Here is a 17,710-nt window from a genome sequence, read left to right as displayed (position 1 = left end):
AGACCTGAAACTCAGGTCGAAACGTCGGCATAAAATAAATAAATATGGTTTTGTTTATTTATGTTGTTCTTTGCTGACCGCACCCCCTGACAAACTTCTTCAAGCATTAATCTATGGTCAACTATCTACACCTCATTTATTTCTTCATTTCCCATTCTCCATATTTCTTTCCTCTTGTTCCTTTTTCAAAAGATTGTTTTTCCAAACACTCCATTCTTTATTTAACAAAAATGTTTGTACTCATCTATATAACTAAAAAGTTTTTTATTTTTATTTTTACTCATCTATAAAACTTTCGTGACCATTGTATCATATATTTATTACTCTTATAGATAAGTGTATATATGTTATATTGTTATTCATAAAACACATTGTTATTCATATATAAGTTAATTACCAATTGCATCATACATTTCATTTTTCTTTTATACAGTTCATTGTTAATTCAAATTGTTTTTCAGTTTTTTAGACACTACTTACATATCTTATCTTATTCATATCTACTTCCATGGTTATTAAGCAACTACTTTATTTTTAATCTATAGTTATGTATATCTCTTAATTTTTTATGTTTCTCTGAATGATGGTTGTTATCTGTTTTTTATTTTTTTTTTGTTTTTTAGCCCTGTTGACCTGAAATTCTGGTCAAAACGTTGGCACGAATAAATACTTTTTTGTTTATTTGCTGGCCATAACCCCCAACCATCTTGTCCACATTTTAATCTATGCTCAACCATCAATACCTCATTAAATAATTACAGTTTTAAAAAAAACATTAAATTTACAGGCTATTTATTATTATACTGGAAGATTGCTGATTGACCGTGTGTATCAATAAATGGTATTTGGTCCAGGTGTGGTCAAATAAAACTCAAATAGTAAATTGGTGTACAACTTGAGTTTTATTTGACCGTACCAGGACCAAATACCGTTTATTTATTACTATTATTATTATTTGGGCGACAGACTAGGAAGTCTAAGTCCTGGCGTGATGTATTAGGATATACATCGCACGTTTCTTGACGTGGTTTTTTCGTAGGGTCGGTTCATCACTCTCATGCCTATTTTTTGTGAGTGCCACCCATTGGCTAACACCTCACAAATGCCCGGGGGAGGTTGTGAGTAAGTTTTGTATTATTTTATGCTTGAAAAAAGCCCGGGTAGGACTGGGACTCAATCTGGCAACCTTTGGGTTGGTAAACTGGTGCATTGCCACGCTGCTACCGCTGCCTCCTTTATTATATAAAGATAGTAAAATTTGGAAATATGATTGTTGTTTATTGAATCAAGAAGATTGTACTTTTTTCTAGGGACAAAATAATGGTTTTTTGATTAGACACATCTTAGGTTCATAATTGTTTTATCATACAGAGCTGTAGTAATACTAGGTTTAACTTCTTTAAATTCTTTCTCTAATTATGAGTTTTTATAAATTGTTTTTAACTAACTTCAATGCCTTTATTTTGTTTCTTTCGACTACCTTTGGCTACTAGAATGTTTTTTTAAGTTAATGAAATCTTCATGGGTCATTTCAACAACCCTATAAGGATAGCCGTTATTTTTTGCTAAAAAAAATGATGAAAACAAAGTTGGCAGATGTATAAATAGGGCAACCTTTCAAAGTTTGTTTCACGTCTCTTTCTATCTAAGAGTGATTGCTACTGCTTAATTTTGGGTGTGACCCTTGATCAAAAATTAATGCATAATGACATTGATGGGAAATTTATTTATTGCCCACTGATATAGGTTTATCATAAATTTACTTTTTTTTTCGGGCCAGTAGAATTATCACTATAAAAATGAAATTAATTTCATCATTTATTGTCTTTACTTAGTTTTCCATAAACCTTGGCACACAACTACTAATCTAATTCACTCCACACATTGCTTCCCCTTCGTTCCATACATAGCAAGTTATGTAAGTTGAAGTTTAAAAGAAGTCCAGGTCCAAATATGTCAATATTCAAGAAATCAGATAAATTATCCTCTTGAATATAATGAAACTATGAATGGCTAACCTTATGCCATTGTCAAAGAAAGATTGAATACAGTAAAATAACAGTCCATCTGTTCTCCAGGAGAAAATTATAACTTATAACAGTTGTGTCACTATTAAGCATTGATAAATCTATCCATCTAGTAATAGAAAACAACTAATATAACTTTTAAAGAGAAACTTACAATTTCTCATCCCGTTTTCTATGCAGTTTTCCTTCAACACCAGACAAAATTTGATCAACTTCATCTTCTGCAACAGGAGGCAATGATGTAGGATTTGGGGTTTCTCGCAAACCATTAGTTTCTCCTAGAATAAAAAAATAAATAAACAACATAAACCAACTCACTTCTATCAAGTGTTCTATAAATTAACTTGAAGTATAAAACATCTACTCTCAACATTAAACAGACCTATGACAAGAATTACTCTCAATAACAAATAAATGGAGAAGATGGTCGGGGAGGTGCCCAGCTTCAGATGTCAGTGATCAGTTTCAGATCTTAATCAAGGAGCTTGGGAAAGAGATTCTGGTTTAATTGAGTTTAGTCAGAATCTCAGCCACAAGCTCCCTGATGAAGACCTGAAACTCAGGTCAAAATGTCGGCATAAATAAATAATTTTTTGTTTATTTGTGTTTTTTTATTAACCACACCCTCCCCCTCCTCCCAACCATCTTCTCCACTTATTAAACTACGGTCAACTATCTACACCTAACTAACAAATAAAATACAATACAATGTACTATAATGAAAACAAAATTTAGAAACCTGCTTTTGCAAATTTTGTTATAGCTCAATAACCTATTGGATAATATGCCACAAAAGTAGATATGCTTTAGAATAGCATAGTAGTCTTATTCACTCAATATAAAAAAAAAAACCTTGACTAGCAAAGTTAAAAATCGAACATAAATGACCCAAACAGAGATTAGAAAAGACCACAAGAAGTAAAACAACTTCGTTTCAATTCTAAAAGCTATAATTTTAAAGAATATAATAATATATTCTTGTTCAGTATAGGACTCCAATGGGAGTCTTGGCCGAAAAAAAAAAATAAGTTGAAAAAATATATTCTTGTTATAAATAATGGATGGTTCACAGGAAGCAATCCAAGATAATAATTTGTCTTGGATGGGTCAGAGTCAAAATTAAAAAATAACAAATTTTTTTTTCAATTCTAGAACTGGAAATGACAGTGTAATATTTCCTGGAAAAAACTACAATTGCTCTTTAAGTCTAACCAAAGAAATTTAAATTATTATATTAAAAAAATCTAATAATTTCATAAAACAAACAATACCCCTCTGTTGTATATATTAACACCTATTGTATTATTTCAATATTTTAATCAGTGTTCTAATAATTAAAGATAAACCTTACAGACTGTAAATAAATGAAACATTGTAGGAACCTAAGTGTAAAAATATTAAATTTTCTTGAAATCTGTCGGTAAATCACACTGAATAAATTGTATTTTAATATAAAATAAAGAAACTGAATTGAAAAAGTATTATAATAAAATTTGGGCAGGCATCTTTTTTACTTATTTTACAAGTTCTCAAAAATTATTATAACTTAAGGTGTCAAAGATACATAATAAGAAAAAGAACATTAGAACTAAATTTATTGGATTTTGGAATTTATTATTACTAATGTACAGATTAAATTAAAAAATATTGTGGTCCTTACACCATCAATATTTACTGATGAAAATACAGAACAGCATTACATTGAAAGTACAGGACTTCACTCCATAAATACCTATGTTGCACATTCAACAATACTTCCAGAATTTTAGCACTTCAATAATGTGAATAATTTGATGTAATTCAATAATGTCAATAATATTGACATAATTCAATAATGTCATTGATATTGACTCTATGAGGGAAGCTTATAACTGCTTTACATAAAAACAAAACTCCATCAGAAAATATTAGGCCGCTAATAATATATCAAGAAATCACACTATGATTGTCATATTAGAGATACAACCACAAACAAAAAAGCCATTGTCAACAATAATTTTAACAGTACATATTAAAAATAGAGATCACCATCTCGAAATTGTCAACAACAAAATAAATAACCAGAAAATTTATAGATTACTAGAGAAAGTTATTCAATGGTACTGGAAGTTGACCAACACTATAATAAACCATTCATACAAATAGAAATTTAAAAATACTCGGAAAAAACGTTTACAAGGACAATCTAACCATAATACAAAAACTATTATCTAAAAAGGTTTGAGTCATCCATTAATAACTTGAGATGTCTCAAAGTAATGAACTATATTAAAAATCAAGTTCTTGAATTGATAAATACCTGATGGGGTACTATCTGATGTGGATGAAGAACTTGTACCCGGAGTGCCCATGGGTACATCAACTTGATTGTTGGCATGCCATAGATCAGCACCTTCATGAGGAATAAGGAATAACATATCTCCATGCTTTAATCCAAAGCTAAAAAGAGTTTTTGATTTAGTAGAAGGTATCTCATCTTTCAGGTTACGACTTCGGCATAAACTGAATGCAAAACTAGATAGCGAAAAAGCATCGCGCACCTAAAAAAGAATAAGTTATAAAATGCAAGTTCAACTGAAGAATTCCACTAATGAAAAAATTATAATAGGTATCACCTTCTCATAAAGCCCGTATATCTTGTCATCAGAGCCAATGTTTATTCTTCTGGTTCCTTCGGGAGATTGGATTCTTAACACCTACAAATTAAGAAAAGAATAATATGTTATCTGATCCCGAGGTAACCTTTACTGTTCAAAATAGTAGGACCAAATATTAAAGAAAATTATTAACAATAAAAAAAATTAACAAATAATGACAAAGCAATAAGAGGATGTTTAGGAAGGTTAGGGTGCATCTTATGTTCCATTATTCCAAGAAATAAACGATATGTAACAGGTTTGGTTGGTAAGTATTTGATTTCCAAATTAAATTAGGTAAATGCTTACAATTGTTTTAATGTGTGACATTACTATAAAACCACAACTGCTTGGTGCCTCTCTGTTTCCACGGATGCACCTTCTTCACCAAACAGCTGTTAATCAATGCTAGCAAAAGTTCAACCAGAAACGGTTTCTAGGTACATAATTTATAACATATATATGTGATTATCGAGATCACGAATATCTTAACTACTTTCAGTGATCGAATTCTAATAAATACAGCGGTTTTGCCCACTTCTGAAAAAATTAAAAAATTTATTTTTGAAGAAATAATTTAAAGATCAAAATGGTTCAAAACCATATCTGTATTCTATCCTAAAAACGTCAATCAATATTTTCATTTTTCACTTCACTTAATTTAATTTAGATATCTTTGGGTTATTTAAAGAAATGAAATATCAGCAAAAAAAAAAATCTTCCAACAAACGAATATAGGTGGGGGGAAATTTAACTTCTGAAAACTATAATATCATTCCATTTACTAACTTTTTTTTTTAAATCACTCTATTTCATTCCTTTATTTTGATTTACTTATTTTACAATTGCTATCGTAATCATCAAATCAATAAACCTTAATCGGTTGACAACTGAAGGGCTCCTAAAAATATAGCTACAAAATCTAATTAAAGGATTTTCATTAATGACAAAGCAACATTAGGATGTTCAGGAAGATTAGGGTGCATCTTATGTTCTATCATTCATAGAAATAAACGATATTCAACAGATTTTACTAATGGTTATTAATGAGATCGTAAAATCTTGAAATATTAATATATTTTGTGGTTATAGGAAACTTTTAGGTAAGATGTTTTATAAAATTAAGAATTGAGTCTTATTTTATTTTCTTAGAAAATTTGTGAACTCAACTTCATAAACGTACCATTAGGGATGTCGTAAAGTAAGGCGTAAGGTGGTGGGTGTCATTAATATGAAAACCCGAAAAGTTTAGAAATTTGAGATTTTCGAACCTATGTACTTCAAACTGCAAAAATTGTGGTAAAGCATTATTCTAAGATGTTATTATCCTCAAAATTGCTTACAAAGGCTATTTAGGGAGGTCAGTTTTCCAGAAATATTTAGGAATAGAATAACCTTCAAGAAATATCTCAGCCTTTGATTAATTGGGAAATATATTCAAAATTGTTAAGACCTTATAGGTTTTTTTCTTTTCCCTTAACGCTAAATACCAGACTCAGAACTGCACTAAACAAAATGCATTAGAAAACAACTTGGCAAAAACGCTATACACTCTAATGCATACATACTAACCTATAAACCTAAATACAAGTCTACATGTGACCTAGATACTTCTCACACAACTACACATATTCACTAACTATATAACACTTTGATAGCAAAGGCCACATTCCAGTATTTTACCAGCGAGGCCAAGACCACACTTTTTCCATTCACTGACAGCAAAACGCTGACTGGAAATAATACAAGTCACATGTATCTTACAATATTCCCACTATCACAACACTTACTTAACACCTCATTACTTAAACACGGTCACATACACACTAAAAAAGACAACACACAATACCGCTGCCGCCTCTATGCTCATACCAATCACCAATGCAGAGCTTTGGTTAGGATGTCGACCCTCTAAGCAACACGTAGTAATGACTTGTGACTCGTTTGAGGCCCTAAAGAACACTCAGGACGTAGACAGACATTTACGTGCTTAGTGAGATGGACTCCCCCTTCAATATGAAAGAGCACTCGGAATTCAAAGCGTCACGTTCGGATGGAAAGTGGCAGTGGGCCAGGATATATCAACCACACATGTAGAAGAAGGCGGAAGTCGGCCGACAGATATGTGCTCTACTGAGGAAAGTGAAGGTGAAGCCGATTCTTTTGTAATTGGCAGTATTTCATAATAGGTTTATCTGTTATGTGTTATTACTATTATACTATACCCTTGTAACCGAAAAGCAAGGAAGGTTGAAAACAAGTAAAGGATTGTGCTGTACCATTAAAACTCCGCACCAGTTTCGAAATGTGAATTTTTAATTTGGTTATTTATTTATTTTTTCCGCTGCAGTGTAAGGAGTGCGAGGAGGATAGGCAAACGCCCCACGGTTCCAGTTCATTGGTCCAAGGTTTTAATGTAATCTTGTGGATTAATGATGAAAGACTAATTAATTGTTAACAATTGAAAAATGGGATTTCCTGTTTAGTAGTCTATATAGCTGGCCAAATCGTTGATTAAGTTTTTGTTTTTTAAGTCTGGTATTTAGGTTCCATGTTTGTCTTTTTTGTATTAGAAAGCCAAGATACAGACAAGCCTGTGTCTGAAGAGGGAAGTAATATGAAGTTGAAAAGGATTGGTAGACAGGATCTTGGTTGGAGTAAGAAAGTAATAAGTTTGCAGTTTAATTTATTGATTTTTATGGGCCCGTTTGTACCATTGTTACAGCACCGGCCTTGGTTTTAATCCGGCCCTGGAGGAGAGGGGAGGGTCAACTTTTACTATCTGGCGGTTTTACGGAATTAAAACTTGACCCTCCAACCATGGTTAGAATAGGGTGGTAAACTGTAGATGACCTCCCCCCATGTCAGGCAGGGGTTAAAAAAAGTCACACTCTGATCCCGGAAAAATTATTCTTCCGTTGCCAATCTGTCGGGAATCCCGTAGTTGCAGACACCATCCTGGGCGCGATCCCAGACTGTCCGATAAAATCCCGGACGAATGGTAATCCTATATATTAGTGAGTTTTGAAGTTCCTTCTGTTGAAGATTGTTTGTATGCTCTTATCAGGTAATATCAACCCACGATATAGGTGGAGAGAAGAGAATCCAAGACGATATCCTGTGGAATACTGGCTTCAGTTGAATAACAATTAGAAAATTCAAAGCCGCAGCATAATCAGAAGGAACGGTTAGGAAGGTAGGATCTGAGGACTAAGCACAAGGATTGTGATAAATGGAGAACAAAATATCTAATGAAATTATTAAAAAAACATGAAGTTGTATAATGACGAGGAATAGCATTCGCAGGTAAGACAATTCATTTGGAATTTATTAAACTTGAGAGTGATAAATTGTTGCATGAGGTATTTCATGATAGATTATTTTTTAAAACTATACTTTGAAATGGTTTATAGTATGTATGTCTGAATTAATACAATATTATCAAAAACATGTTTTAGGGGTGGGATAAGTAAACAAAAAAATAGGTATTTAGTTGTTATTGTCTGGTTTAGTTGAAGTCAGAATAATTAAAATATAAAATTATGAAATTAGTTTGTTTGTGCACGTATGAATTTGATTTTTTATATAATTAATTTTGTACCCAGGGCCAGTAATATCGATTAACTGAGTCAGGGAAACTCCTCCACAACTGTCAGATTCCAATTCCGACATATTGGGGAACAGATTTTGTTATAGGTTGTTATTATCTTCTATATTTAAATGTTCTTTATAGATATTGTGTGAATAAGATATAGGTAGGTGTTCGTATTATAGTTTAATAATTTTAACGATGGTTATTTTATCTGCTGTTGTTTTCAATATCATTTTATAGTTATCATTTTTCAGTTTTGAAAAGTTAATAGATCTTTATCTATCTTAAACTGTTTTTCTGATCTAGCAACAGATTATAGTCTTTATTAAATTCCTTTTTGATGACTTAGCATTTATCTCAGAAAAGTATTTAATAATTCGTGTTACTCAAATGGTTTGAAGGACAGTATTTGAGATTATTCTTTTTTTGTAGTGTTTTGTTAAATGGCAGATCCCAAAAGCATTGAGGATGCTTCATATTGGCGAAACAAAGCAGAAGAATTTGAAAGAGAATTCGAAGATTTCAGAGAGAGTTCTCAAATGTTGGAAAAAGAACTAGAAGCTTCACTTGAACAAGCTGAAAGAACTGTAAGAGAATTGAGGTTGAAAAACAACAGTTTACAACTAGAAAATGAAGCTTTAAAGGTATTAATAATAGATTATACATTAGTAGTATGATAATAGATGTTTAATAATAGATTATACATTAGTTTTATTGTTTAATAAACATTTGGTGAAATTAAGGTTTTTAATATAATGCAATGAAGTATCCATGTTTATTTTGTTCATAAATGTTTTATAGAATTGTCCAATTTTCCTGTGATCCAATTGGTGTACCAGCTTATTTATTTATTTTATTATAAGTTTTAAAATGACGTAATTGGTATTTTTCTCTAATTGTTTTGCTTGTGAGTTTCCTCCTATCCATTCTAGGTAATGTATGTATGCCTTGAATTTATTTTGTTCTGTTCTGGATATTAGGCCTTATCCAGAAGGCTATAAGCTAACAATTTTTATTAGCATATAATGTTTTTGAAAAGGGTCATTATATTTTTTATGGTTTTTGATTGAGTTATCTCTATATTTATTTTAATTTAATCTTTATTGTTGTTTCATTCAACTTCACCTTGTGTTATGTTCAATGTTTTATTGATTATACCTTGTCTAATTCTTTAGGTTTTATAATGTAGACATCCTGCTAATTTATGTCAACTGTGTTTGTTTCAAATGTAAACTGTTGGTATTTTTTATTATGTAATCTCCTATTTATTGTAATTATGATTATTTGTCTTACTATCTATATGTTGTCATTAATTATGATGATAATTACCATATGACAAATTATGGTTATAGTATTTACATTGTCATTAATTATTGCTTGTTAATCGATCTTTTTGAACTACTCAGTTAAATTTTCCTATTTTTTACTATATCGATTCATTTAGTATTTGTTGATTATTATTGTAGTAGTAGTATTGTTGATTAAAATCTTATGAACCAATTTGAGCATTGCTTTTGTTTTGTGAAGTTTAGAATATTGATTTTCATCCTTTCGAACAATATTTGTTAACAATATTATAATATTCTGGGAATATTGTCATTAAAAATATGTACTGCATTGTTCTAAATTTATCTTTAATGTCATTTTTCTTTTCATTAAATACTTCAAATTGAATTGATTTTAAATGGTAAAGATATTTCTATCTTACCCTTATAATTTCTTAAAACTTCATTTAGACTTTTTAGCCGTACTTAGCCATTTCTTTGTCTTTTTAAAATTATAATGTTAGTAGTGGTGTTTTCAATTGAATTTCTCAAACCTTTTTTTTTTATATTCCACTTAATGTTTTAACTAAAGGTAATTGAATTTTCTTTACCCCTAAATGTGATGATTTTCATTTCTTAACCAAAAAAAATTGTAAGATTTCTCCTTAAGACCCGCTGTCATCTCCTTGGTATCTTATAAATTTTGGGGTTAACAGAGCCTGTTTTTCACTAGACTGATCTTATTAAGATTAACTAGGTAGTTATCACTTGAACTAATGATTAAACTGTAGTAATTAGTGCGGCATCTTTTTCTTTCTTACTCTTAAAATGATGCTCAATATTCTTAGTTTTAGGATATGTTTGAGTTTTTAGTTTTCGGATGTATTTTATTTTTTGGCATATTTATGTTTTAATTACATTAGTTAATTAAGTTTTTAATGCCCTTAGTAGTTTTTGTTATCATTCATTTGTATCTTAATTTTTTTTTAAAGGACAAGTATGATGTTCTGCAAAGGGCAACTGAGACACAGATCTCAGAGATGGAAGAGGAAGCAAACCAACGACATAAGAGGGAGGAGGAATATGTCAAGTATATCCGAGAACTGGAACAAAAAAATGATGATCTTGAGAGATCTCAGAGGTAAATCAGAACTTGCTTGTGAATTGTATCAGTACCTAAGTATACCAAATGTTCTTTAATGTGTCCACTTCAGTGTAAAGCTTAGGGTCCAATGTATCATAAAATTGATATACAAGTTTTATGATGCAATTTTATTCTTTTATACTCTACAGATCAACTGATGATATTTCAGTCGCGATAAGTAGGGTTCTACTGTATTTATAAACTTAAATAATGTAATTATTTAAATAAACAATTCTATAACATTCATTTCTTTTCGTAATATGAGAATAAAATTAACATCTTAGCATAAGCAAAATTAACATCTAACCATAACATTAATAAACTAAGCATAAAATTAACATCTTAATTAGCATAACATCTGACCTAAGATTCTTACTGTGCCTTGTCTCTCTGTTACAGTCCTAACAATACTCAATATTAATTGGAAATCCTCTGGTGGTATTTTAGAGAAAAGTATAAAACTTCATCTCATACAGTTTTATTTTATTCATATCTTAATACAGTTTTATTTGCCACCACCCCTTTCTGTTCGCTTTTTCAATTAATGAAATAAATATATCTAGAAAACTGTTGATGTCCAATTTTCAGTTCATCATCACCAGATCAGACAAATACAATACACAGCATAGAATGGGTTCCCTGTAGAGGTACTCACAGCGTCAGTGCTCAGTGGTTTTTCATTCCCTCTCCATCGACCCACATGCTCATTTTGTTCTTTGGTCCATGTGAATAAATGGCATTAAGAATGTTGAAATTTTAGCCCTTATATCACTGGTGATTAGTTCCTCCAATTCTTTGCTTTTTTTTCTTTATTAGTTGCTAAAAGATAAGAAAAGTATTATAATCAGTTCAAATTTTGACGTTACATTCTATGGATCTATATGTTTCAGATTTCCCTGAGTCCAAAAAAATGAAGTGTTGAAAGTTAACTGTAATTAATTAATGGAGAAGATGGTCAGGGGAGGGGGGAGACTGTGATAAGCAAAAAAAACAAATAAACGAAATATTATTTATTAGTGGTGAGGTTTTGACCTGATTTTCAGGTCAAAACATCAGCATGAATAAATTATTTTTTGTTTATTTGCTGACCACACCCCCTGACCATATTCTCCACTTCATAAAAATGAATTTTCGCTATTACTGTGTTTTTTTTACTTTTGGTGCTTATATAGTGTGGTATTATTTTTGTTTTATATTAGAATATTTTATAATGTGATATTGATCTATTCCGTTCCTTTTTCTATTTATTTTTTTTTAAGATATACTTTAAATAATATGAATCAGTTTAATTTAATCTAAATAAATCAATTGAATCGATGTTAAATTAAATTGATTATATATATATTTAGTACATCCAAAGTTTTTTATTATTAATAAAGTTTTTTTTTCAACAATAAAATTACACAGAATTTATGACAACGGAAAAGAACTACGGCAAATATAATATATGGTAAGTAATAGAGATGAAATATGGACGGATACGAGTAACAAAGAAATTTAAATATCTGGGAGAGATAATATGCGATAACAGTTTGGAGAAAGAGAGCATAAAAAAGAAAATCATGAAGTTGGAAAGGGTATGCTTCGCAACAGGTAATATTTACAATAAGAAAAACCTTTCATCAATTGCAAAAATAAGACATTACAACACGGGCATAAAACTAGTAATTTTATATGGAATGGAGACAACATGTCTCCCTAGCCTGGAAAAATTACTGAAAATAGAGAGAAGGATCCTGAGGAGAATCTATGGCTATGGGTAAGAAAACACAGGAAGGCTACAGGTCAAGACCCAACCAGGAAATCTACAGGGAAATAAATGACCTGAAAACCGAAATAAGAATCAGAAGACTGAGATTCTATGGGCACATGATGAAAATGGACCAAAGCAGACTAAACAAGAAACTCTTTGACAGAATCCATGAATATAAGAGTGTAGGAGGATATGTGAAGCAAATGAGAGAGGAAACAAAGAAATTGAAACTAACAGACTAGGACTGCCTGAAGAGAGAACAGTACGGAAAAAAATTGAAATAAGTAAATGTTCTTATGGCAAATAAAGAAAAACAGGAAGGTACTGCGAGGTTGGAAGAGAGGAAGCAAAGGCACACAGAAATGATGAGAAGATACTGGGAGAGAAGAAGGGAAAAAGTGAGAAGGAGAAAAAATTATATTCACGTGGTCTTGAAAGGCTGTTCCGTTAAAAAAAAAAAAATTACATTTGACGACAAAATTTTTATTATACCTTTAAATAATGCGACAAAAAAAAAAAAAAAATTATATTAATCTTTAACATCAGTTAAATTGATGTAAACTCATATTTCCAGACTTTTCATGTTTAAAAAATATTAAGCTATGTTGTTTTTTTTATTCATAGAAAATCATTTGAAACATAGATCAGAACAATGTTTTATAAGGAACAATAATTTCTTTAACAAATGAATTAATTTAAACATATAAAACTAAAATTTTAAGACGGAATAACTCCATAAATTCATTTTCAATATTGATTCTATTATAACTTAGCATTGAATAAATGGTTAAGAGTAAAATGTAAATTTTAAGTAATTGTTATCTTTGTATATTTCTGGCAAATGAAAAATGTTTTTACATCGTTACATACATGTTTTAGTTTTACATCGATAAATTCTATTAAAAATTCTTTTCTGAAACCTATTGATATTGGAGTCATTCAACTAACTGAATGGCTCTTATGGAAATAAATATTATCACAGTGAGTAATATAAAAATATCTTTTTTGAAATGTGCAAAAATGAACAAACAATATCTGCACACTATATATTTAAATACAATGATTAATATAGATAGAAATTGCCCACATTTTTATAGTTTAGTAGGGTTATTCAGCCCCTAATTTCATTTCATACTTATTAAATAGTGAACATCCTTATAAAGAGATGCATTATCATCCTGATGGCACAAACACAAGTAGGACACTTTTCTTAGCAATTTTTCATAAGATAATACTTCCTTATATTCCATATATATATTTCCTTTATGAAGATTGATTTAATGACAACTGTAGGGAAATATTCCCACTTATTGTTCAGTAAATAAGTCCTGACAAGATGGATTAGATTTTTAAATCTTATTTTATATTGTGGGATAATATACTAAAAGCCCTTTGAAATCAAAAGTTTATTAAAAATTTTATGGTTAAAAAAATTACTTATTTTAGAAAATTAAAATTAAATGTATTATTTATTGTTTACTGGATAATCAGTAGAATTGAAAGTATTGTTGGTATAACATTTGAAAATATAATTTTGGTGGGGAATTGTTGAGCGTTGCAGACATTTGCCGTTTGAAAATAAACTATTCTTTTGCCAAGATGAAATTTTTAAATGAAAGTGAGGGAGAGAGGTTTATTGTTAAGACAACTTAAACATAAATTAATTTATAATAAAAAAAAAAGGTAACATTTTTCAAATCGTAAATTATGAAACGATAATCCTCTCAGCTTTAATTTTTATAAAGATATCTGGAAGTAAAGATGAAAATTGAGGGACAAGTGTGGGAGAATTATAATATTCAGTTCCTTCTTTGGTAACAAAAAAAAAAAGATTTTTTGCAGGCAGGTATGTGAGTGTCTATAAAAGCAGCAGTTTTCGTTTACATTCAGAATTAAAAATGTTTAAAACAAAGAATCAACACGGTTGCCTAATTTTTGTTGGGACATGGATTTCAGAGAATGACTCATATATGTAAATAGCTCTTCCAATCATTATATTTTCTGTCTCCTCTGTAGCAAGAGCAATCTCATTATGTGGATAGTTCAATTTTCTTTTGGCGTGTTACAATGAATGTCTACTATAGTATAATACATTATTAACAGAAAAAAAGTGTGATCTATGGCATCTTGGTCTTTATGTTGTTCTATATAAGCAGAACAGATTATTGTTCACTATAGGGGACATATCAGTTTGAAGACAGATAACACTTAAGTTATTCAATTTAATTTAAATAATTTCTTTTTATATCCTTATGGGTGATACATTTGGGATAATACAAAAAAAATTCATGGGCTTCTATTAGGAGTATTTAAAATTATTAAGGGAAACAAAAAATTAAATAAACAAAATTTAAAAAAAAAATGAAATTGTTCGAAAAATTACATTTTCATAAATTTTTGTATTCAATTTTGTATTCACCCACCAATTTGAACTTGTGTTAGATCAAACCTTTTATTTATGTGTTTTTTGTTTATCCTCCTTTCTAAAATCCATATTAGTTTTCTAAAATCTTTGGTTTTCCATGAGTATATAATACGTCTACATCACAACTTTGTGTTGTTAAACTGCAACAAATATTTTTCCTTTTATCTCTAACTTAACTATGAAATCCTTTAATAGTTTATATCTATTCATTTTTCATTACTAATAAAACTGTGAAATGGTTAAAAGAATCACTGTTCCAAATTCAGAACATTGGTTAATAGCTATATACTATGTGGTTAATGCCGTAGTAAATGTTTAACATTAACTAATAACAGTGATACTCTTGTAACATTTTGTATACTCACCTTTAGCTTACCATAAACTCTTATTTTTAGATTACTGGTTTCATGATAAGGTAAGCTGTGGACTGAAATTAATCCTGAACCAGTTTAACTTACTATAAACTGGATTATAGTATTGTTTGAATATCAGAATAGGTTTGTTTCAGGTTTAAGTTAATCTAATCCTATTTTATACTATCAAATAGTTAATGTAGGATTATATTCACTCTTAACTAATCAAATAATTCTTAAATTTTTGAATTATTAAGTATAATAACTATATATTCTTTTTCAGGGCAATGTACACTTCATTAGGGGAGTTTGAAACAAAACTTAACTACGCATTGGAACGCAACGTTCTTTTGGAATCTGAACTCGATGAAAAAGAAACATTGAAAACAATGGTTCAGAGGCTAAAAGATGAAGCAAGAGGTAAAAAAAAATCATTTTTTTTTTTGTTAATTTTAAATATTTAAAGACAAAGTATTTTTTTATATACATGTTATATATATGTTTTAATATATGGAAGGGCTGCTTTATATGAAATTAATTCCCTCTAAGATGAATTAGTATTTATTTTTTAGTGATCCTGTGAAATATGTCTTGGCCCTTTGATTTAAGTTATACTTGCCTAACTAATGTTGCAATAGTGTTGTAGTTACTGAAGCTTTGTATATTTTCCATTTTATAAAATTGTATTATTGTTATTGTTCAACCCTTTTTAATATTAACATATATGCAGTGCATTTCCCACAAGCAAACAATTTGTATAGTTAACCACTTGGTGCTTTGTTAACCACGTGCTACGATGTAACTATGTGTAGCTGTGCCGCGTTCTACAATATAAAGACATATTTAAATATTTAATCAATATGTCATTTACCTCTTTTTCTATCCTGTATGACTGACCTGAAATGGGAAATGAATTTTAAATAATGAGTAGTATCTATGAACGATAGTATCTTAAGAATTTGTGATAAAAAAAAATACCTCAAACTATTCAGTAAAATAAACATATAAAAATAGTTTTAAGTTTAATTATAGAGTTGTTAATTAAGTTTAATTAATTGTTTTATCATTTTTGTATAAGTAATTTATTGTTTTCAGATTTGAAACAGGAAATACAGGTGAGAGAGAAACAAACAACAAATGATAAAACACTAATTGTTGATTCAAACAAGATGGAATCTAATGATTTGATTGTTAACTCGAACTGTCTCAATAATACTCCTACCAAGAGTAAGTTTTTTTTATCAATTTAAAAAATTATATGATTTCTAAGGAAGAGTTGGGCAAATATTATTCGATTGACGAATACATTTGTATTTCTACTTAAATAATCAATTTTTTGGGGAAAAAAAGACGATTATCCATCCGAATTATTTTTTAATTTAACTTTTCTGATTTCTAACATAAGGGTTCATTTTTATGTTTCGGTATATGTGGAATATGAATATGCTATCGATTTTAAGATCATGTAGCAATTTATTTCAACTTTTTTGATTTCTTACATATAAGGGACAATTTTTATGTTTCGAGATATGCAGAATATGAAAATGCTATCGATTTTAAGATTGCATGCTCGCACATTTATTTATTTAAAGTTTTCTGAATTATAACATATTAGGGTCCATCTATATGTTTTGGGATATGCAAAATATGAAAATGCTATTGATTTTAAAATTGCATATCGATTTATTTTAACTATACTGATTTCTGATATATTAGGGTCCTCTTATATGTTTCTTAAGACCCATATAACAAAAATGCTATCGATTTTATGATCATACGCTTCCTTATAGATTTATTATAACTTTTCTGATTTCAAACATATTAGTGTCTATTTGTATGTTTTTTCAGATGCAGAAAACATAAAAAATGCCCAATATTTATAAAGGGACCATAATATAAGAAGGAACCCTAAGAAAAGTTAAAATAAATCGATGCACAATTTTAAAATTAATGGCATTACCATTTTCTGTATTCCTTAAAACATTTAAAGGGACCTTAGTATGTTAGAATCTGCAAAGGTGAAATAAATCGGTAAGCGATCTTAAAATCGATGGCATTTTCATATTTTACACATCCCAAAACATGTAAATGGGCCTTAACATTTTAGTAATTAGAAAAGTTAAAATAAATCTATTGCATTTTCATATTCTGTAGATCCCAAAACAAAAATGGACCCTTATTTGTTAAAAATCAGAAAAGTTATAATAAATCGATATGCAATCCTAAAATTGATTGCATATTCATATTTTGCATATACCGAAATATAAAAAATGGACCCTTTTATATGTTAAAAATCAGAAAAGTTAAAATAAATCGATGGGCGATCCTAAAATCGATAGCATATTCATATTCTGCATATACCGAAACATAAAAATGGACCCTTATATGTTAAAAATCAGAAAAGTTAAAATAAATCGATGGGCGATCTTAAAATCGATAGGATTTTCTTTATATGTGTCTTATGAAACATATAAGAGGACCCTAATATAATAAATCAGAAAAGTTAAAATAAATC

General features: G+C 29.5%; 2 protein-coding genes across 6 annotated transcripts in view; one reads left to right on the top strand and one right to left on the bottom strand.

Annotated features, from left to right (window-relative positions):
• The window catches only part of Npl4 (nuclear protein localization 4), a 63,326-nt gene extending 58,216 nt beyond the window's left edge, over positions 1-5,110 (bottom strand). The window contains exons 1-4 of the mRNA XM_014424283.2: positions 4,973-5,110; positions 4,643-4,723; positions 4,327-4,567; positions 2,182-2,305 (exon numbers count right to left, since the gene is read on the bottom strand). Of these exons, the coding sequence (XP_014279769.1) occupies positions 2,182-2,305; positions 4,327-4,567; positions 4,643-4,723; positions 4,973-4,993 (467 nt within the window). The 5' untranslated portion in view covers positions 4,994-5,110. The remainder of the gene's footprint in view (positions 1-2,181; positions 2,306-4,326; positions 4,568-4,642; positions 4,724-4,972) is intronic.
• A 2,538-nt stretch (positions 5,111-7,648) lies between these two features.
• The window catches only part of LOC106683063 (Nuclear distribution protein nudE), a 31,057-nt gene continuing 20,995 nt past the window's right edge, over positions 7,649-17,710 (top strand). For 3 of the 5 annotated variants that reach the window (XM_014424279.3, XM_014424278.3, XM_014424282.3), the window contains exons 1-5: positions 8,266-8,418; positions 8,688-8,899; positions 10,513-10,661; positions 15,479-15,615; positions 16,291-16,422. In XM_014424279.3, the coding sequence (XP_014279765.1) occupies positions 8,699-8,899; positions 10,513-10,661; positions 15,479-15,615; positions 16,291-16,422 (619 nt within the window). In that variant the 5' untranslated portion in view covers positions 8,266-8,418; positions 8,688-8,698. Of the gene's footprint in view, positions 7,970-8,251; positions 8,419-8,687; positions 8,900-10,512; positions 10,662-15,478; positions 15,616-16,290; positions 16,423-17,710 lie in introns of those variants that run through there. The other 2 variants (XM_014424280.3, XM_014424281.3) reach the window with 2 other exon arrangements.

Source organism: Halyomorpha halys, unplaced genomic scaffold, assembly GCF_000696795.3.
Source record: "Halyomorpha halys isolate HHAL.00 unplaced genomic scaffold, Hhal_1.1 Scaffold461.1, whole genome shotgun sequence".
In the NCBI taxonomy this organism is placed as follows: Eukaryota; Metazoa; Arthropoda; class Insecta; order Hemiptera; family Pentatomidae; genus Halyomorpha; species Halyomorpha halys.
Note: the sequence above shows the minus strand (reverse complement) of the source record. Positions and strands in the feature narration are given on the sequence as shown.